The following is a 22,294-nucleotide window of genomic DNA, read 5'->3' as shown; positions in this document are numbered from 1 at the left end:
AATTCTCCATCCAATCTGCCCATGCTGTTTGTAAAGAAGAAGAATTAAGAATAGTACATGTTTCACATCAGGCATGCCTCAAAAGACCTGCAGCTGTAACTGGAGTGAATGGTAGTTCGAGATTGTTTTGACCCATGGGGGCTAAAGGCACACCAACCTAATCAGATTTTCATTTGTACAATATTTTGAAAATCACATGTACTTTCCCATTTATTTCACATGCTGGCTCCTTCATGTTGGTCTATCCCATAAAATAACAATTTAGGTTTGTGATTTTAATGTGACAAACTGAAAGAATTCAACAACTTTAAACACTTTTGGTAGGAACGACATGTTTAATTATGTATGCATACTCATGTGTTCATACCTGGAAAGATATTGTCCAGACGATGGTATTTCATGCTTGTTTGGTTTGTCGTAACAGTTTACCAAGTTCTGAACTAGTGCTAACTCCGGCTGCACCATGGTGGCTGCAGTCACCGCTCGACCAATCAGCTGCAAGGCATCCCGTATGTAGAAGCTTATCGGCTTGCGGCCGACCTCCCCGTAGGCCAACAGTCCGAGGGGACCTCCCAGAGTGTGAAGTGAATCAGGGGACAAAGGATATCCCATGATCCACTGCAGTGCTGGAAGTGATGGTGCAAGACGCTGAGCGGCCCGCAGGACAGATGAGAGACACTCCGGGTCAGATCCCATGAGGAGCACGGAGGAGATCGGCGAGGGGGAGCGCAGGAAACTGGAAGAGATGATGTTCAAAGCCTCTTCTTCCATTTGATCCTCCCTCCGATCCTCACCGGCCTCCCCCCTTATATCTCTATCCCCTGTGATGCGAGTCAGGTTGATGATGTCCCACAAATGCCAAGCAGGACCACTGTGCCTCTGCAGGTGAGTCAGCAAGCCATCTCCGCCTTCGTCCCATCCAGGGCAAATCACAGCTGCTCCTCCCCACCTGTCTTCTCCTCGATTCCCTCTGTCCCTGCCCCCATCTCCACTCTGCAGGACTGCCAGCAGCAAGCTTCCCAGGGTTGACGGAGGCACACGGGCCGACATTTGCAGGTGATACCGATTCTGTAAAACAGGAAAAGAATTGTAGCAACATTTAAACAGGAAAAGATTAACACATAATAGGGAATTGTAAGTGTAAAAGATAACAGGACAAAAAAGCAGGGCACAAAACGCAGAGAAGAGAGTTAGGGTATAAAGAGAAATAGATCAAAAGAGAGATTAATAGATATCGCAAAACACCTTAGGGCTAAATAACATATAAAAACATTAAACAGCTTTTATAAACACCAGAGACTGGAAAACAATCCCGGTCTCTGTGACAATTTACCACAACACAGATCTGAAACAATCACACAGTCATATTTGGTCATTATCTCTCACTCCGAATGAAAAGGGAAGTGCTGCTTCAAACAAGGAGTCAATGATTCACATCTAATCTGCAACATCACAGTGGGCTTGGCAGGACAACAGTAGCATCCACAGTTCATCCAGGAACTCGCATTCCCAAACCTTACTGAAAACACTGGCCTGTTTCATACTGTTCCAAAATGGATAACACAGTTGTCCTTGAATGCAGCTCACAGATGCCCCCCCACCCCCCACTTCCTTTGAGGGGTTCTATCCATTTTTCATCCTATCACTGCTCCAGGCAAGGTTGATGGGGGGGTTGTGTCCATATTGATAAGGTGATAAGGCAAAGTTTCTTAGATGGTTTAAGATTTGCCTTAAATGCATCCACCTGAGTACCTATTATGATAGAACTGTAGAGCCACCAGGCTATGGAAAAATCAATAATATATAAAATATATATATATAAAAAATGTATATATATATATACATATATATATATATATATATATATATATATTTTTTTTTTTTTTTTTTTATCAGAAACAAACTTCTTGGTTCAGTGAAAGCATCTAAATCTGCCAGGGGTAAGAATCATTTTGGCCTTAACTGTACTGTAAGCTACAGAAGTGGCTGCGGTAATTCTAACTTTCTTGCACTATGTTTTCTTGTATGTACATTACAGGTTACTGTGTGGATGGGCATGTACATTTATGGGCCGCATGGGTCGGCCCTTTCCACCCCAAATCCATAGCTGTCACACAGTGCAACACCCCTTCCCTGACCGTAGTCAAACAGGGAATATCACCTACCGCTCATCAGACTGTCATCCCAAAATCCCAACAAAGCAAAGAGAAATACAACCCTACCTAGGGATCACAAACGCCAACCACCTGTATACACCTGGGCCGGCACTAAGGGCAGTCTTTGGAGCAACATCAATCGACACCCTCACACAATATTTGGGGAAAATTAAAAGTGTTAAAGCTAAAATCAGTTAAAAGAAAATCAAAAATTGTGCTTGGTGTAAAATTTGCAAATAAAAAGTATTTTACTAATTTGATTTTAAGTATTAAATAAAATACTTCATTTTCCATGTGTCCTGCCAAGGATAATTGAATTTGAGTGCAATATGGTTCGGTGTGTTGCAAATAATTGTTCGAACCTGCCATTAAATACCACTGAAGTTTCATTTTTCAACTCCCCAAAAGATAAAAATGTTCACCAATTTTGACTCAGAAGAAGTTTGTAAAAATCCACAGATCTTGAAGCCTGTAAGATGTGTCTTGTAGAATAACCACTTGACTTAAGCATTTAAAATCTCTTAGAAAGCCTTTGGTGAGAGCGTTACTCTTTCATCTCCGTGTAGATGCTGAAAGTTGAAGTCCCAACTTCCTTCAATTAAGCCTTTCCACTAATGTTGGGTTTTATCAATGTATTTCAATGCAAACTCTTGTAAAACACATTCAGCATGGGTGGCTGGTTTTAAATGTTGTATTTGCAAACAAAAAACTCAAACTCAAGCTCAAACACTGTCCGGTATTTTGAAGTTGACTCAAAATATGACCAACATATGTGTGTAAAATGGGGGATGACGGAAGAAAATGTTGGGGATATTCAGCCAATGGGAAAAATGTTAAGCATTCTACCATCTCAAAGCCCAACCTTTAGTTCAGGGTCCATCCAAAAAGTCCCACCTGCCTACCAGGACTGTTTTCTGGGTAGAGAATCAGACACTTTGTCTGATTTGGTTCAGGTTCCTGCTCTGTAAACAAAAGAGGAGGAACATTATGTAAGGAAACTTGGTTCATGGAAAAGTTCCTGCAGTGGAAACACACTTTTAGTTTGTTAGAGAAAATCTAGATTTGTCATATCATGTCTGCACATTACCAAATGCCACGATGATATAAATGATAAAGGGGATTCCTCCATCTATGTTGTATCATTGTTATAAAGTCAAAGTGTCATAATCTGCCTCTGTTTGTGGTTTTGAGTTTGTGTTCTGTTTACTTCCACTGCACTGCCATCTTCTTGCTTTATTTAAGTTCATTCAAGTTTATTAGATTCATTCTGGTGTTTAGATTTTTGTTACTTTCCTGGATTCCCATGTTTTGTGTTTAGTTTGTATTTCCTCAAAGATCTGGTTCCTCCTTGGCAGTATTTACTTTTATCAGTTCACTTAGATGTTTTTTGTTACCTCCCTGCACTCCATGCTCATCAATGTTAATTAGTCACTCTCCCTCAGTTACCCTCAGTCTCTCTTCCACCAGCTGATCTTGATTCCCCTCTGAATAACGTTTTGTGTTCATTGGTCCATTCTCCACACCCCGTCAGCACATATACTCCCTCTTTGTCATTGTTCTCCACTGGTTCCTCCTGAAATCTTCCATGGAGACTACTTTGCTACTACCCGATCCATGTCTATTGACCTGCCTGTGTTTTCCTTTTTCATTGACTGAATTCATTCATCTGTTTACCATGCTGCTTCTCGTTCTTTCCTGCACTTTGGTCCAACAACAACCTCACCTACCACGTCACATAAATGAAGATAATAGTAATGGTTTGTTCATTACAGTGTTTTTGTGATCAGATGGGGCCAAAAATCTGAATTAAAATAAAGAATCCAACTAATTTCACAGCCCTGCTGAAAAGAAAACCTAACATGTGCATAAATACAGGTGAACAAACAGAGCAAGACAAAAAGAGCAGACAGTTATCTCATTAAATCTGGAAGTATCCAATGCAGGTGGAGAGCATGCTTAGATAACACTTGTGAAGCACACATTTATCCACATGAATGTGGGGCTGAAGATGAGACGTCTGAGCGCAACAGCAAGTGAGGCGCAGTCATTCAAATGGAAATGTCCCACCAGGGGAGTACAAAGCTAACAAAGCAACGCTCCACTGAATGTCCTCAAGTCCCTGAAGACAGTTTAAAATATATATTTGAAGTCTAGAGAATTAATATGGCCCATGTATTCATCCTCTGGGAACGAGCTAGGTCCGTGGAAGCAGACGAGAAGATCTGTTCAGTTGAATTGGATGTTGGGAGCTGATTGATGAATGTGGATTATTGGAGAGCCAGCAGTGGGAGTTGCTACAGGTGTGAATGTCTTCAGTCTATTACTCCCAGGATTTAAACCAACACAATGCCCATTTTGTCAAAAGGCTCGGAAAACAGAGAAATGTGTGATGATAAAAGATAAACACTGTGCCTTGAGGCAGCTGGGGGAAATATGGTGGAAGTCTGTATTCCAAGTTTTCTAACGTGTAATCTGTCAGAATACATCAATGATTCACAGCAAAATACTTATAAAAATAAAATTTTAGGACAATTCATTAACCAATAAGAATTGACAAAAAAAACTCCTAATTAGGAACAACCAGACCATGTAGGTTGTTAGAATGTCAAAGACAGATTCTTGCTGTACACACATCATTGTTAAATTAAACGTAATAATGTTTGTCTGTGGAACATCCCATGGCTGTCAGCTGTTTCACGCCAGCGTTATTTCATTATTTATCCCGCCAAGTTACAACCAGCCTGCTTGGCTTTTAGAAAGATTCCTTTATATTTCAATTATATACCTGGTATTAAACCAGAGCTCTTATCCAGATAGACTCAGAATGAGCACAACAGTGGAATTACTTCAAACGTGAAGATGTGAGGACAATAACAAGAGGCAACAGCAGCATTACAGTAGTCAGATGATGCTGCATGGAAAGAAAACAAATAAGAGTGCAGGGAGGAGGCAGATTTGGGAACCATGATGTGACTTTTAAGAGATAAGGTGATTTATAATCTTGAGCCAAGGGTTCTAGTCCATTAGATGAGATAGCACTCTGCTGTTTTTGGAGTGGAGGAGGAACAATTTCAATTTAATCTACAAGCAATCAAACTTGACAAGCTCCAAAATGGAGTTTGAGAAAGATACAAAAAGCACAATCAGATTGGCTATTACAACTGCAGTCGTTTTCATTCTCTTGTTCCCTTTATTAGAATATATCTCAATTATTCAATAATATACTGTGGCGTAATAACAGAGTTTTTAACATTACTGGAAGAAGAGTGAAGTTTTTCACCATCTGTCACGATACCATCAAAATGTGTTGTTTTTTTGTTTTTTACAGGGATTTTATGTGGTAGACCAACAGAACATAGAGGAAGCAAAAATTATACACTGTTGTAAATTTTCTAAATAAAAAATTAAATCTAAAAATATATGCTGTGCATTTGTATTCAGCCCCCTCTATGCACCCTAAATGAAATCCAGTGTAAACAACAGCCTTCAGAAATCACCTACTTTACCTGATGATCCTTTTATTAATGTCATATTGGCAAGATAAGAGCATCGTTTGTTTCCCATTGGTTTTCTCCTAAATCTTGTGTTGTTTCTGAAGTCAGCATTTTGTATTCACCTCCTTACACACTGGCACCAGACTTTCAGAAGATAGGCATCACAATTACCCTTATTTTAGAGAATGTGCCCCAAGTATGAATGTTTACATGGATTTTTACCTGAAGGTGTAATTTAACCCTATTAGAAATACAGCTATTTTTTTGAAGGACTTGGAGGATTGTTAGAGGAAATTATGTGGACCAAGGAACACACTTATTGGGAAGTCTAAGGTAAGGTGAAATTATAAAAACAAACTATCAAGCTTTGAGCATCTGAGTATTGGTTGGTCTATTATCTGAAAATGGAAAGATAATGACACAACTGCAAAACTATCAAGACATGGCTGTTCATCTAAACTCACACATGGTGCAAGGAGAGTGTTATTCAAGCAAAGAAGCCATCTAATTTATAACTTTGGAAGAGCTGCAGAAATCCATAGCTCTGGTAGGAAAATCTTCTGAAATGACAAATATTAATTAGACACTCCTCAGCCTTTATGAATGATTGGCTGGAAGTGAGCCATAGATAAAAAGGAAAGTCATAAAAGGTCCTGTTTGCAGTTTGACACAAGAAAATTAGGGGACACAACAAATATGCAGACATCTGACCACAGCACCTTCTATGGTCTGATGAGAGCAATTTTAAACGTTGGAATGGTGAAAAAAACATTGCACATCACCCTGAATGGTAATGGAAGCATCATGCTGTGAGAATCTTCTTCAGCAGGGACAGAGAATATATTCGGAGTTGATGGAAATATAGATGGAACCAAATACACACCAATCCTGGAAGAAAACTTTCAACGAATTCACCTTCTAGAAAGACACGGACCCCAAACATAGAGCCAAAGCTAAATCCATGGCTTAAATCAGAGCATATATATAATACAATGGGCCAGTGAGCTTGAGCTATTTTGCAAACAAGAATAGACAAACATTTTAGTATCTTGATGTGCAAAGCTGGCCATGTGCAAGTCAAAAGATTATTTTCACCGATGATTTTTCTCCACAATGGTACAATATGATACAAAATAATAAAATGTATTATTGATACCAAACCACGATAATCCCCAAGCTTTTTACTGACACGCATTTTCAACCAAACAATAGCAGAACCCTACACATAGCTTTTAGAAGTATAGTGTTGTACACAGAGCAGTGAAATCCCTGACAGACATCATTCCAGCTTAATCCGGCATGTTTTAAAAGGCTGGCAAACATCAGTGTTTATCTCCTGTGACGCAGCAGATTTCATGCATGTGCATGATTGTGTGTGTAAACTGGAGCATGAATAAAAAGACAACAGATCTTCAAGTCCATGGTGGCTGCTGGACTGAATTCGGTTTGTTTTTTGACAGCCTGTGCTTTGGCTCCCGGTCAGGGCCAGCTTTGTTGCTGTTGCATATTTAAATTCATAATGTTTTTTTTTTTTTGTGAAACTTCAGTCCAGGGATATAGAGGGGAAACGATGTTATGATGTCAATGTCTAGACAAGATAAAAGGTGACTGTACAGTCTGTGGCAGTTTGCGGGCTGTTTGGTGGTTTTATCTGAAACACAGAGGCATATCTGAGATTTTTGGCAGGGGGGCAGGTTTACCTCTGTGTGCAGGAAAAACTACAGACAGACTTGATCTGGCTAGTCATATCCAATTCTGCTCCATAGGTCAATCCAAACCCGAGTTGATCTTTTTTGAAGGACATGAGGCATGGTTAAAAATGTAACAGAATGGGTAAGCAGCTTGTAAGACTCTCCATTGTGCATGTGCCTGTGTATTTTTGCTTCTAAGGTCTTATCTTGAGCTATTCTCAGGGGAAAGCTTCACATGCAGGTATGAGGGTAAAAAGACCTAGAAAAAGGATGAAAGATAGTCACAACTAAAAAAAGTGTCAGCATTATTCTGATATAAAATAAAAAAATCCATAGCTTATCTCCTGCATCTGCAAATTTTAAGCCTTGAACGGAACCTGTACCTCCCCTAAAAAAATCTATAATGCTGCTTGTGGTGCTGGTCCAATGAGTTTCAGATCCTCAAATAAACCACATGTGCAGCAGCTGATGTACCTAATAAATGCCGTTCATTTAAAAATACAGACATGAGCACTCACAGAAACATGAAAAAGCTTTATTAATCTCGGTAGGTTAGAAAACAATATCCCAACTCTGCAGGAGATGCAAAGATTGACAGTTCTGGTGAGGGACTCTCAAATCTGGCCTTTATGGAAAAGTGGCAAAAGCTGTTGTTGAAAGAAAGCCACATGAAGACCCACTCGCAGTTTGCCACAAGCAATGCAGGGGTAACAGCAAACATGTGAACGAATATGCTCTGGTCAGATGAAACCAAAACTGAACATTTTAACCCTTTATGCAATCAGAAATGTGCTTCACAAAGTTAACACTGCACACCACCCTGAACACACAAATGCCGTAGTGGCAGCATCATGCTGTGGGGATACTTTCCTTCAGCCGAGACATGGGAGGTTGTTCAAAGTTGATGGGAAGGTGAACAATCCGAGGCAAGACTTAAAACCTGCTGTTCAAAGAAACACATTTCATCCAACACTGCACATCACCCTAAATACACAATCCCAAATTTACTATTCACCCCATATGGTTTTTGTGATTCTCTATTTGTCTATTTATTCTCTCTTTATCTCTATTTATATCTTTTAGTTTCTTTAGCCACCCAAAGACATGGCTGTTTAAAATCAGCAAATTGTACCCCTAAACAAATTTAGTTAATACTTTAAAAATAATACAGATGTTGGCCGATTTATTAGCAGAACAGTAACATCGGTCAGCTCTAATACAATCCAAAGTTTATCTCATGCATTTGGTAACTACAGGCCTTGAACTGAACCTTCATCTCTTCTAAAACAAAATTTTTAAAATCCATACAGCTGCTTGATTCGTTGGTCCAATGATTTTCAGTTCCACAAACAAACCACGTTTGCAGAAATCCATGCACCAAGAACACACATACAACACACACACACAAACCACCACACATAGGTACTACTATTGAATCAGATCTTGGTTTGGGGGGGTGGTAGCCTGAACCAAGACTGAGCTCATTTCTTATTTAGGCCCCCATAAGAAACGTATTAACACTTGGAAGATGTTCGTTTGGTTGCACACTTCTTTAGTGCCAAAAAAGATGAATGAAAAAAAAGAAACAGAAGAAACAGCTGCACCTGCAGTTTCAAAGCTTGGAGAAATCAGGTTGGACAAATTATTAAGGAGGTGGGACAACACAGCATATGTGTTAGGTAGTTGGGGGAGACAAGAGGGCTAAAATGTAAGCTGGAACTCTGACACAACCAGGTGTCTCCTTTTGGCCTTGATCCACATGTTCAAGCAAGGGATCTATTTAACTTGCATCACTTTGACTTATTGCAAAGTGTCCCTGTCGCCTAATTTGTGCTTTGACTTTCTGTCGTGACTCATTTGCACTGAGTGAGGAGCCGATGGGGAGACTAAGGGCATGACGGCTGTTGCTCTTGCTGCTGCATGCAGCAGCATGGACCTCGGCCTGAGTTCTCTGAACGGCTACTTGCCGTTTTGTTCTGTCTAGAAACAGAATCCATGGTCAGTGTAGCTCTCCAAATATCAGTACCTTACTGAGCGCATTAATATTTCACAAGAACTGTCATCAGGTGAGCGTCTGAGCATAAGGGAGGAAAAAGGGAGAGGGAGATTGGAGAAGAAGCAGGGAGTAAACTGGCATGTAGATGTGAAAATATGTTCGAGATGAAAGAAAACTTGATAATGTGGTTTAATATCCGTTTTGATGAAAGGTATAAAGGTGGTGGTTTGCATCTCAATGTGTGTAAGATGAGAAAAAAGCCCAACAAAAAATAGTCGTAGTGTGCTTGCCTCTTTCAAATTTTGTCAGCAGGGAGCAAACCATGGATTTCAAACACCAGAGATTAGATCTGAGAGTACTGTAATCAGAATATCAAATACAATTTTTTGCAAGCGTGGACCTAATGCGAACACATGAAAAAAAACCCTCTAAATCCAACTCATGCCGTCCCATTTAACCCGCTGAGCACAATCATTTTCTTAAAGATGTGCAATACATGCAGAGGCTTGCGTTATCTCATACATAATTGAACCAGCTGAATGTGTGTAATTTCTCCTAGTTTTCTGTCTCAAAGTCCGAATAACATCCAAGCAATAAGGCCAGTCACAGGTATTTGCATGTTTAATGAAGCAATTTGGAGCGGCACTTTTTAGCGCTGACCAGGCGAAGGATAACCAGATGGCTTGCTACATGGCTGTTTAAGTACATCCAAATAGCATTGTTTAATTTTCCCCTAATTTCCTCCAGGCTCCTGATACATAGAGTTATATGGGTGACTTTAATCTCACTCAGCCATGCTGCCAGGGAGTGGAAGCTAAACTTGGTGGGGGGAAAGAAGCTGGTGCTGCTAGACACAAATGCAGACGTGGAGTAAGCGGAAATCCGTGCACACACATAAAAGCTGCAATGCACGCAAATTCATTAAGTTACATTTATGTGCCTCCACAAGTTTGCCACATGCTCACTTATCCATGCAAACAATAGGACTGCTAAGCATTCAGCCACTTAACACAAGGAATGACTGCGGTTATCTAGCCATAACAGGGTGTTAGTTCGGAGAGTGATAAACAGACATGTACACATTATTAGGCTGTGCTGAGTCTTGTCTCACTGTTAACACTTGATGGAGATAGCGCCACATCAGTCTGACTGTTGTGGCTGAATACTACTGGCTGTGACTCGATCCAATTCCGTCCATAATTTCCACTGGAGTGATGGAGAGGAAAAAGTAGGCACGAGATTATGGCCCTTGGGGGAGGACCATGAAACGGCAGGCACAAAGTGTAAAACACACTTGGAATTAGGTTTGATTAGAAGGAAATGGATTCCTGTTGCTCAAGCTGCTAATACAGTAGCTGGGAACAATTTGAGGATGGCTGGAGGTAAAAGTGTATTGAGTCCATTAAACATAAGGATCTTGTTAGTTTGCTGTTGGTGTGGCTGGTTGGGAAAATGGGGGCTTTACAGTGTCATCATAAAAATACCATGGCGGTCCTGGACAATTGTGAGAAAACCCATAAAAGTCCTGACAGGCCATGTCTTCTCCTTTCCTGCGGGCTGTGAGTTTATGTTAATCTGTATGAGAGAGCAAACTACAAGAAAATAGTATTTTCTCATTTGGTTTACCTTTGTTAAACTGAGGATAGCAGGCTGAACATGTTTGCATAGGTGTGTTAAGTAAAACTTACATTTGTGTGCACAGATACGGTGCCTTGCAAAAGAACATCAAGCCAAGAGGTAAATCTGAAAGAGCTGTGGAGATCCACAACTCAAAAAGAGGAACTTTTCATGGGACAACTATTGATAGGTGAAACCAGAATTGAACATTTTGGCCTACGTGCAAAATACTATCAGGCAAAATATTATCCATGAAAATCCTCTGGAACACATCACTCCCACAATGTGGTGGCAGCATTATACTCTGAGTCCAGGATCAAATTTTAAATGAGAATCAGTGAGAATATGTCCTCATTGATTTTTACGCCCATCAAATTTTATAGATGTTGAGATATTCTGCGAAGAAGCATGGACAAAATAATCAGTCTGCAGGTATGAAAACCAGGTAGAGACACCAAAATACCTGCTCCTGTACAGTAGTTGCTGCAAGAGATGGTTCTACAAAATATTTACTCAGAGGGACTTAAAATATCAATAATGTACTACTGTTGGTCTATCATAAAATAATACTAAAATACATGGAGGCAAAATATGAAAGGGGGTGTGAATACTTTTCTAAGGAACTGTGTCATATTTGTAAATAAGTATGTGAGTGAAGAGAGAAACTGCTTTCTATAGATGTGCCTGTCTGAAAATGCGAATGAGTTACAAGCCATTTGATGGAATATTGTTCTCAGCATAGCTTCAAATTAATTTGAGTGATCAAGACACAGAGCACATCAGCATTTCCCCCCCTCAGGCATCTCAGGCTGCTACAGAAAAGAGAAACAGTTGAACGCTGCTTGTACACAAACATTATGACACAAAAGGCAATGCAGACTGATCCGACAAGTGCTCGGGGCATTGCGCAATATCCATGAAGAAGTTTTTGCAACACGATTACACACTTTAATCAAATGGCAATCCAGTGGGAACATCTAAAATGCATTGCGCATATCACAGTATGTAAATACCTCTGTGCCAGTCTGAGTAAATTAAGTAATCCTGAGCAGAATGTTTAATTTCATTTATATTTAGCTGAGATTTAATGAGCCTCCTCAGACCTGCAAACGGCCTGATGTCATCAGTAACAGGAAGAATGTGAGGTTCTGGACTGGTTAGGCAGGTCTCCAGTCAGCTAGTGTTAGTGCTGAGTGCACTGCCAGCATCGGTGAGAGCTGTCATCTCAGCACACTGCATCTGCGCCTCTTTTGTCAGGAGCTCCTCTCTGATCCCGTCAGTTTGCAGAGTTACAAGCCCACAGTAGAAATATGCTGAATGAATTCATGTATCATCCCCCCTCTCTATAAACCGCCTCTGGCCTGCTTGCTATTTATGATCATAATAGCTGCTGTTATTTATTAAAGAGACCGATTGTCATCCATGCTTAATAGACAGTGCTGTTTTCTCTGCTGGGTGGGGAATTTGCCGTTTTGGTGTTGCCCTCTGTGCCATATAAAGCAGTGTGGCAAATGCAATGGTGATTGATTCACGAGCCGAATGGTTAAAAGAGGTACAGAAGACAGCTCATCTGAGTTATGATTGCCACCGTAATCGTATTTTCTCCTCTGACTCGTCCATCCGCTGTAAAGAAATGCAAACAGACTACATCCTGGTGACGTGCTGCTGCTCCTCTCTCCTAACACCTCAACCCGGCTTTCCATCACCACGATTTTCTGGCTCATAACTCAGTCTCACTTCATGCGGCCCGGTTTTATCTTCCACGCTGGCTGGGTTGCTAACCTGCTGGAGGTGGCGTCGAGTGTTCGGAGTAATAATGCCGTCATGTTGGGGGTAAGCTGAGCTGTTTTAGGTCTTCTGACAGTGCAACGAAAGAGATGATTGCCCTCTTGATTGGGTATTGTCTCGCAAGGGAACTGGATCGAAGAGATGGCGACATTATTTACTTACAGGAGTGTTGCTAACAGTCCTGTGATTGCAGCCGCATAGTGGTGTGATTTTATTAACAGTCAGCCCACGGGAGCAGAGGTGAGGAGTAGAAACTTTAGAGGGGGACATATTAATTTACAAAACCCCAGCGGTGAAGGTATAACATCCAAGTAATGAGATGCCAAAAGCTTTGAGTACAGTGTGTGTATCTCAGTATGTGTGATATACAGGTCCTTCTCAAAAAATTAGCATATTGTGATAAAGTTCATTATTTTCCATAATGTCATGATGAAAATTTAACATTCATATATTTTAGATTCATTGCACACTAACTGAAATATTTCAGGTCTTTTATTGTCTTAATACAGATGATTTTGGCATACAGCTCATGAAAACCCAAAATTCCTATCTCACAAAATTAGCATATCATTAAAAGGGTCTCTAAACGAGCTATGAACCTAATCATCTGAATCAACGAGTTAACTCTAAACACCTGCAAAAGATTCCTGAGGCCTTTAAAAGTCCCAGCCTGGTTCATCACTCAAAACCCCAATCATGGGTAAGACTGCCGACCTGACTGCTGTCCAGAAGGCCACTATTGACACTCTCAAGCAAGAGGGTAAGACACAGAAAGACATTTCTGAACGAATAGGCTGTTCCCAGAGTGCTGTATCAAGGCACCTCAGTGGGAAGTCTGTGGGAAGGAAAAAGTGTGGCAGAAAACGCTGCACAACGAGAAGAGGTGACCGGACCCTGAGGAAGATTGTGGAGAAGGGCCGATTCCAGACCTTGGGGGACCTGCGGGAGCAGTGGACTGAGTCTGGAGTAGAAACATCCAGAGCCACCGTGCACAGGCGTGTGCAGGAAATGGGCTACAGGTGCCGCAATCCCCAGATCAAGCCACTTTTGAACCAGAAACAGCGGCAGAAGCGCCTGACCTGGGCTACAGAGAAGCAGCACTGGACTGTTGCTCAGTGGTCCAAAGTACTTTTTTCGGATGAAAGCAAATTCTGCATGTCATTCGGAAATCAAGGTGCCAGAGTCTGGAGGAAGACTGGGGAGAAGGAAATGCCAAAATGCCAGAAGTCCAGTGTCAAGTACCCACAGTCAGTGATGGTCTGGGGTGCCGTGTCAGCTGCTGGTGTTGGTCCACTGTGTTTTATCAAGGGCAGGGTCAATGCAGCTTGCTATCAGGAGATTTTGGAGCACTTCATGCTTCCATCTGCTGAAAAGCTTTATGGAGATGAAGATTTCATTTTTCAGCACGACCTAGCACCTGCTCACAGTGCCAAAACCACTGGTAAATGGTTTACTGACCATGGTATCACTGTGCTCAATTGGCCTGCCAACTCTCCTGACCTGAACCCCATAGAGAATCTGTGGGATATTGTGAAGAGAACGTTGAGAGACTCAAGACCCAACACTCTGGATGAGCTAAAGGCCGCTATCGAAGCATCCTGGGCCTCCATAAGACCTCAGCAGTGCCACAGGCTGATTGCCTCCATGCCACGCTGCATTGAAGCAGTCATTTCTGCAAAAGGATTCCCAACCAAGTATTGAGTGCATAACTGTACATGATTATTTGAAGGTTGACGTTTTTTGTATTAAAAACACTTTTCTTTTATTGGTCGGATAAAATATACTAATTTTGTGAGATAGGAATTTTGGGTTTTCATGAGCTGTATGCCACAATCATCTGTATTAAGACAATAAAAGACCTGAAATATTTCAGTTAGTGTGCAATGAATCTAAAATATATGAATGTAAAATTTTCATCATGACATTATGGAAAATAATGAACTTTATCACAATATGCTAATTTTTTGAGAAGGACCTGTATATATACAGTATATATTGTAAGGGTGTATGTGCTTGCTTGAGAGAGAGGGGTCCTTTTGCTCCATTTGTTGAATACGTAACACCCAGGCCAGACTTCCCAGGAGAGAAATAACACACCCATAGAGACAGAAGTTATTCAGGGGCAGTCTGTTTGCCAGAGAGCACGTGGTGAGTCATGGAAGTGTGCATGAAGTGAGTTTATGTGTGGGTCCCAGGATTGATGGGCTCACGCTGAATGAATGACCTGCCTTGATTCACCCTATAAGCTGAGATCTCCACCAAGACTGCCTGATATCCCCCTTTCATCCATCTTTATAAGAGAGATGAAGGGGAGATGGAGAAATGGAGGATGAGGGAGTGAGAAAATGAATATGCACAGAGAACAGCAAACGATTTCAAGTGCAAGAGTAGGCATAAAGGAGCTAATTAAAGAAGAGGGAGAAATTTGGAAACAGGAGAGACCAGGACAGAGAAGGGGAACAATAGACTATCAGACGGAAGTCCGAATCTGGGTTAATTTGTTTGACAAGCCAAAAGTGCTTAAAAATTGTGACAGGGAATCACAGTTGAATGGCAAACCAAATGAGCTGAGATGAATCAGGCTCAAAGATGATATAAGTAAGTAAACCCTTTTCCGTTCTCATTATATCAAATACACATCAACAATTTTTAATTATTTGTTAATTTATTCAAAGTCATATTGTTATGACATTTACCAGTGTTATCGAATACTGTATGTTCTTCCATTATTGTACAGGGGTTGGACAATGAAACTGAAACACCTGGTTTTAGACCACAATAATTTATTAGTATGGTGTAGGGCCTCCTTTTGCGGCCAATACAGCGTCAATTCGTCTTGGGAATGACATATACAAGTCCTGCACAGTGGTCAGAGGGATTTTAAGCCATTCTTCTTGCAGGATAGTGGCCAGGTCACTACGTGATACTGGTGGAGGAAAATGTTTCCTGACTCGCTCCTCCAAAACACCCCAAAGTGGCTCAATAATATTTAGATCTGGTGACTGTGCAGGCCATGGGAGATGTTCAACTTCACTTTCATGTTCATCAAACCAATCTTTCACCAGTTTTGAACCATTGGATGCACATGGTCCTCAAGAATAGTTCGGTAGTCCTTGGCAGTGACGAGCCCTTCTAGCACAAGTATTGGGCCAAGGGAATGCCATGATATGGCAGTCCAAACCATCACTAATCCACCCCAAGCTTCACTCTGGGCATGCAACAGTCTGGGTGGTACGCTTCTTTGGGGCTTCTCCACACCGTAACTCTCCCGGATGTGGGGAAAACAGTAAAGGTGGACTCATCAGAGAACAATACATGTTTCACATTGTCCACAGCCCAAGATTTGCGCTCCTTGCACCATTGAAACTGACGTTTGGCATTGGCATGAGTGACCAAAGGTTTGGCTATAGCAGCCCGGCCGTGTATATTGACCCTGTGGAGCTCCTGACGGACAGTTCTGGTGGAAACAGGAGAGTTGAGCTGCACATTTAATTCTGCCATGATTTGGGCAGCCGTTGTTTTATGTTTTTTGGATACAAACCGGGTTAGCACCCGAACATCCTTTTCAGACAGCTTCCTCTTGCGTCCACAGTTAATACTGTTGGATGTGGTTCGTCCTTCTTGGTGGTATGCTGACATTACCCTGGATACCGTGGCTCTTGATACATCACAAAGACTTCCTGTCTTGGTCACAGGTGCCCCAGCAAGACGTGCACCAACAATTTGTCCACTTTTGAACTCTGGTATGTCACCCATAATATTGTGTGCATTTCAATATTTTGAGCAAAACTGTGCTCTTACCCTGCTAATTGAACCTTCACACTCTGCTCTTACTGGTGCAATTGATGGGAAGATGCACATACAGCCAGAGCTAAAACAAAAGGGGTTAGATCAAAGCATATTCATGTGGCCCAGTCAAAGTCTAGAGCTAAAACCAAAATGAAAATCTGTGACAAGACTTTATAATTGGTGTTCATTGACTCTCTCCTGTAACTGAGCTTGAACTATTTTGCTAACAAGAATTGGCAAAATGTCCATCTCTAGATGTAAAAAGCTGGTAGAAACAGACCAGAAATAGACTTCCAACTGCAACTGCAATTGCAGCGAAAGATGGTTCTGTAAAGTACTCACTCGAGGACACTAAATATAAATGTAAGAGTGTTTGTATGAATATTTTGAAAACCATGTATACTTTTTTCACTATATTGAGTTGGACTAGTGTGGTTGTAAATATAATAAACAAAAAAATTCAAAGACTTTGAATAGTTTAGTCAAGACTTAAATCATCATTATGGAATTTGAAAAAGTGCACTCTGTGTGCACAATTATGAGGCATCGATAATTGTACACCCCTCCATGCCCCCCAGTGTTGTTTAAAATCGCTTGAGTGTAACTTTTTTTTGCTCTGCTATAAATGTTGCATGTAACATTTAATGTATTTTTTAAAGTAACTTAGCATCTTTTGTTTCCTGCCTATACCTACTGAAGAATGTCAAAGCTGGAGCCAATCAAAGGAAGATAAGTTTTACCTTTGACTATACCTTACCATCATCGCAGATAGAGGAGGGAAGGAGTGCTGACTACTTTCCTGCTTCTTTATATGGACGTTTTGCAGGTTTGATTTGGTTTTTGTAAGGATAAAAAGGGGCCATTTCCCATTAATTTTAGGAGGAAATAATAATTCCCGGGCATGGTGTAGAACAATAATGTGGCAAAGGAATAGAGTAACTCTGAGCATTGGCTGAATCTGGAATGCCCTGGTGACCAAAACACTGTGAAAAGTCAAGTTTTGCTTGTAGTTTTTGGAGTAAATACAGTCCAAGCATCTTGCTGTACCTGAACCAAAGGCCCCTCATGACACAGTGTGCTTTTGATGTGTGGCTATGTGGCTTAAGCTTTCACTTCCCTTAACACTTGCGGCTCTTTTCCACTGGGACCTACTCAGCGCGGCTCTGTTTGGCCCTACTCGGCTTTAGGTTTTCCATTATAACCAGTTAATAAGTAAGTAAAACTTTATGTACATAGTACCTTTCAAAAAAAAAAAAAGAAATACATAAGGTAAAATTAAACAAAAGCAGATTTAAAAAAAATAAGGTTTTAGGTGGCCTTTAATGGAAACCACTGAGTCTGTTGATCTCAGAGTCAGAGGAAAGGAGTTCCAGAGTTTTGGAGCCACAAAAGAAAATGCTCTGTCTCTTTTAGTTTTCTTCTTTTTTTTTGTATGGGGGGCAATGAGCAAGTTCTGATCACAGGACGTCAGGGCCTAAGTAGGGGTGTAGGGATGAGTTAGATCATAGATATACACTGGTGCCTGTCCATGCAGCGCTCTTCAAGTCAATACTAGGATCTTGAAATGCACTTGGTAATGAACTGGGACCCAGTGAATTTGCATTAACAGTGGGGTCACATGACACAATTTAGAGGATCTATTCAGGAGCCTAGCAACATTCTGCACAGACTGCAACCAGTCTAGGGAGGTTTTTGTAAGACATGTGTAGAGCGCATTGCAATAATCTAGATGAAACGAAAGTATGAATTAAGATTTCCATCTCAGGACGAGAAACAATACGGGCTAAGTTTGGCAATATTTCGAAATATTCTAATTTCCCCTTGGGGATCAATAAAGTATTTTTGAATTGAATTGAAATGGTATTAACAGGATCCAACCATAGCTTTGACATGATTTTCAAGCGTAAAGCCTGAGTCAAATGGAATCCCAAAGTTTTTAACCGAAGATTTAGCCAAAAAAACCCCAAGAGGCTCAAGGATCTGCTTTATCTTTCCAGTTATTTTTTTCTGGTGCAAAAATTATTACTTCGGTTTTTTCTCCATTTAATTTAAGAAAACGTTCTATCATCCAGCGTTTAATTGACTCCAGGCTTTTTAACAAAATCTGCAGTGTCAACACCTGATTTGAAATAAAATAAATAAATAACTACATATCTGCATTACAGTGATAGGAAATATTCTTAAAAGATGGCTGAATAGGACCAACACAAAGCAGATAAAGCAAAACCAACAGTGGCCCTAAAACAAAGCTCTGTGGAACACCAAACTGAACAGGGCAGGAATGTGATCTGTAAATAGATGCAGCCAAAAGCGTTGATCTATCAGTCAAGTACGAAAACAACCATTTTAAAGCAGAACCTAAAATACCCCCACATGTCAGCCTATATAACAGGGTTAGAGGGTCAACAGTTTTAAAAGTCAAGTCTAACATAAGCAGCACAGAACCTGCATCACTGCATCAAAATATAATTTCAGACTCTAAGAAGAGCCGTTTCAGTTGAGTGGGATTTATGAAAACCTAATTGAAAATTGTCCATAAAGCTGTACTGGTCAAGCACAGTAGTTACCTGCCTGACCACAACCTTCTCTAAAAACGTAGCCAGGAAAGGGACCTTTCAGATGGGTTAGTAACTGCTAACCAGAGAAGGATCTGAATTAACCTTTTTTAAAAGTGGGTGGATGACAGCATTCTTCAGACAAATGGATACCTTACAAGTATTTACTATGTTAAGTACAGTAGGACCAATGCACTGAAAAACACTCTTAACCAGGCTTGCTGGTAATATTTAAAGAGAGCAGGAAGATGCCTTCATGGTGCCAACAAGCTTTACCAGCTCAGGTAAAGACACTAGCTGAAAACGGTCTAAAATAACAGGTCGAGCTGGAAAGGGAATTGTCAACCCATGAGTAGGTGGAGAAATATTATTTCTCACCTTACTGACCTTATCTATGAAATAGGAAAGAAAAAGTTGGCAATCCTCATTTCAAAAAATAGGAGCAGAAAGTGGAGCAGGTGAGGTAATAACTCTGAAGGTGTTAAAAAAGGTTTGAGTTACCTTTGCTCCTAGGAATCAGATTAGAAAAATAGGTTGCCATTGCTTCTTTGATTGTATTATTAAAATAAACTAAAATATCCTTTAAGCACAGAAGATGCATCTGTAAATGAGTGTTCTCCCACAAACGTTACATTTTTCTACAAGTACACTTTAAACAGCAGATATTATCATTTACATATTGTGGAGTTTAAAACAGGTCATGATCTAATTTTAACAGGGCAGATACTGTCTAAAATAGAGAGACAATGTTTATTAAAATGATCAGTCAGAGAAACTACATCACTAAAAGAAGATAAGAAGGGATTAAAATCCGCAACAAAATGGTCAGCTGTTCAGGAATTTAAAAGGCGAGAGCTAACCTCACGGCAACCTAAAAACTGTGAAACAGTTTGAGATAAATTAAAAATAACACAGTGATGGTCTGAAATAAAAATGTCCTCAAAACACACAAAAAACATCTGGGAGGAAGACATGAATGCTGAGAATGACATGAGCTAAGATGAACATTTGTAAGGTTTAGATTTAGAGATGTCTTCCCCCCAAAATAAGGGCTGAGGCCAAGACAAGGCCTAATTTAGTACTAAAGGAAATAGAATGAAATAAGAAAGGAAGAGAGAAGCGAAAGCCGCTGGAAGAATTAAAGCAGAGAAAAGTTTGTAAATAGGGTATAATGCAAGGAAAATAATAGGGAAGCAAAGCAGATGATGCCTAATGGCAATGCATGATGATAGATATGCCTGGAAGGCAATGCATGATGATAAGCTTAGAGAGCAGTGCAAGGTGATAGATATGCCGTGAGGGCATTGCATGATGATGTGTATATTCCGCAGAGGATATACAGATAAAGATATGGAATAAAGCTATTAACAGTTCAGCTGAGCATAAGAAATAGATAGATCGGGTAATGAAGGAATAAAAACAGAAAATGAGAGGGTAATTAAAGGGAAGAAGGAGTTTAAATGAAACGGGAAATAGGATTGGATAAACAAGGGGAAAAAAGTGAGATGAAGAAATTTTGGAAGACTATGGAGTGCTGAAAATGCCATGAAGGAAATGCAGAAGAAGATATGAAATAAAGTTATAATTCAGTTGTATTACTAAGGAGTTGGAAGATAAATCGAACGTGAAGGCAGAAAGGAAGAAGAATAGACGTGATCAAATGAGAAGCTTAAGACAACAAGGAAAAATTGGCCTCCGATTAAAGAAGGGCTAAACAAAGACAAAAGGACTTTTCGAAGAACATTTTTGTGAGCTAGAGTGAGGGAGAAAATTAGTCACAACTGACAGGTGCTGAAGGAAGAGTCCTGCAAAACGGAAACATGAAGATTGAACAAAGCAAATGATGGATAAAGGCCAACCACCACCAGGAATTGAAGGGAGCTGTTACTTGAGAACTGAGAAAATATTGAGCACATAGAACAGAGTGGAAATCCGGGCGAACATAGGAAGAGAAGGATGAAGAAGACCAACAACCCAATTGCTGGAGAGCGGCTGAGGAGAGACCTTGGGTCGCTGCAGTAGTGGCTGCTCCTATTCTGAGGGAATGGCCGGAAAACTGGCTGGGGGCATGACGCATTGAACTAGGACCTGCCTAAAATATTTGAGGAACGAGGATACAGACATGGGGCTACTTCTGGCATGAGAAATGGGGGAATGCAAAGGAAAAGGATTTGAAAGTAGAAAAGGCTAAACCTGTCAAGTTTTGTGTAGCGAAGGACCCCCAAATGCAGACTAGCAGGCAGCATGATGGTAAGTGAAAAAATATTTAATAACAAAAAACTCACTCACTAGGAGGCAGGAACCAAAACAATAAACTGACAGGCAAGGCAGGCAAAACTGATATGGGCAGGCTGGCAAGACATGCTTGGCGTGAACAGCAGGGCAAGAGCATGATCCAGAAAGCAAGACTTGAGCATGATTTGAAAATGCTTCCGCAAGGAATAAACAGAACGGAGGTGTATATAAAGAACATGAACCAGGTGAAGAAAGGAGCCAGATTAGTTTGGAGTAGGTGAACTGAATAAAGTTAATTGACAGGAGAAAATAAAATGTGGCTGGAGCAAAACAGAGACCCTTGAATACAAACTAGTACACTATGAAATTAAAGCATAAGATACAAAAATATAACTTGATAAGACATGAACAAAACAAAAACTAAAGCATGATTAGAAAAATAATAAACAGAAGCATGATTCAAAATCTAATAATAATAATAATAATAATAATAACAAACAGAAGAACGATTCAAAACCTTAACTGTGAAAAACATATAAAGAAAAAACCCGAAACCAAAAACCAAACAACCCCAAATCATAACAAAACCTGATAAATAATAGAATTTGGGTTGATATTAGCAAGGCTAAAGAGATGGATTCAATCAAACCTTACGACTTTGAGAGGAGTAATTGGAGTAGGCTGATGGGCAGAGACGGCAGAAGACCTAGGAACTAAATAGAATAACCTGAAACATGATGAGCAGGAATGATGAAGTTATGAGTTACGACTTGCCAGGATGCACCGGAGGTAAGGTATAATGCCTTAGAGGAATAGCGGCTTTGACTAACAGGATCAACCACTGCTGGATTATCCGATAATGCGGCGATGCACTTCTTCCAGAAATGCCCCAGATGCAGCAGCTTATGGTGATGAGATGATCTCATAGAAAGCTGGGGATTCAGATTGGGAAAGGAAGGAGGCCTTACATATT

The 22,294-nt window shown here is 40.5% G+C and overlaps 1 protein-coding gene across 1 annotated transcript in view; it reads right to left on the bottom strand.

Annotated features, from left to right (window-relative positions):
• The window catches only part of LOC124884897 (glutamate receptor ionotropic, NMDA 3B-like), a 157,818-nt gene that overhangs the window by 59,926 nt on the left and 75,598 nt on the right, over positions 1-22,294 (bottom strand). The window contains exon 2 of the mRNA XM_047392935.1: positions 368-1,068. Coding sequence (XP_047248891.1) covers positions 368-1,068 — 701 coding nt within the window. The remainder of the gene's footprint in view (positions 1-367; positions 1,069-22,294) is intronic.

Source organism: Girardinichthys multiradiatus, chromosome 19 (assembly GCF_021462225.1).
Source record: "Girardinichthys multiradiatus isolate DD_20200921_A chromosome 19, DD_fGirMul_XY1, whole genome shotgun sequence".
Taxonomy (NCBI): Eukaryota; Metazoa; Chordata; class Actinopteri; order Cyprinodontiformes; family Goodeidae; genus Girardinichthys; species Girardinichthys multiradiatus.
Note: the sequence above shows the minus strand (reverse complement) of the source record. Positions and strands in the feature narration are given on the sequence as shown.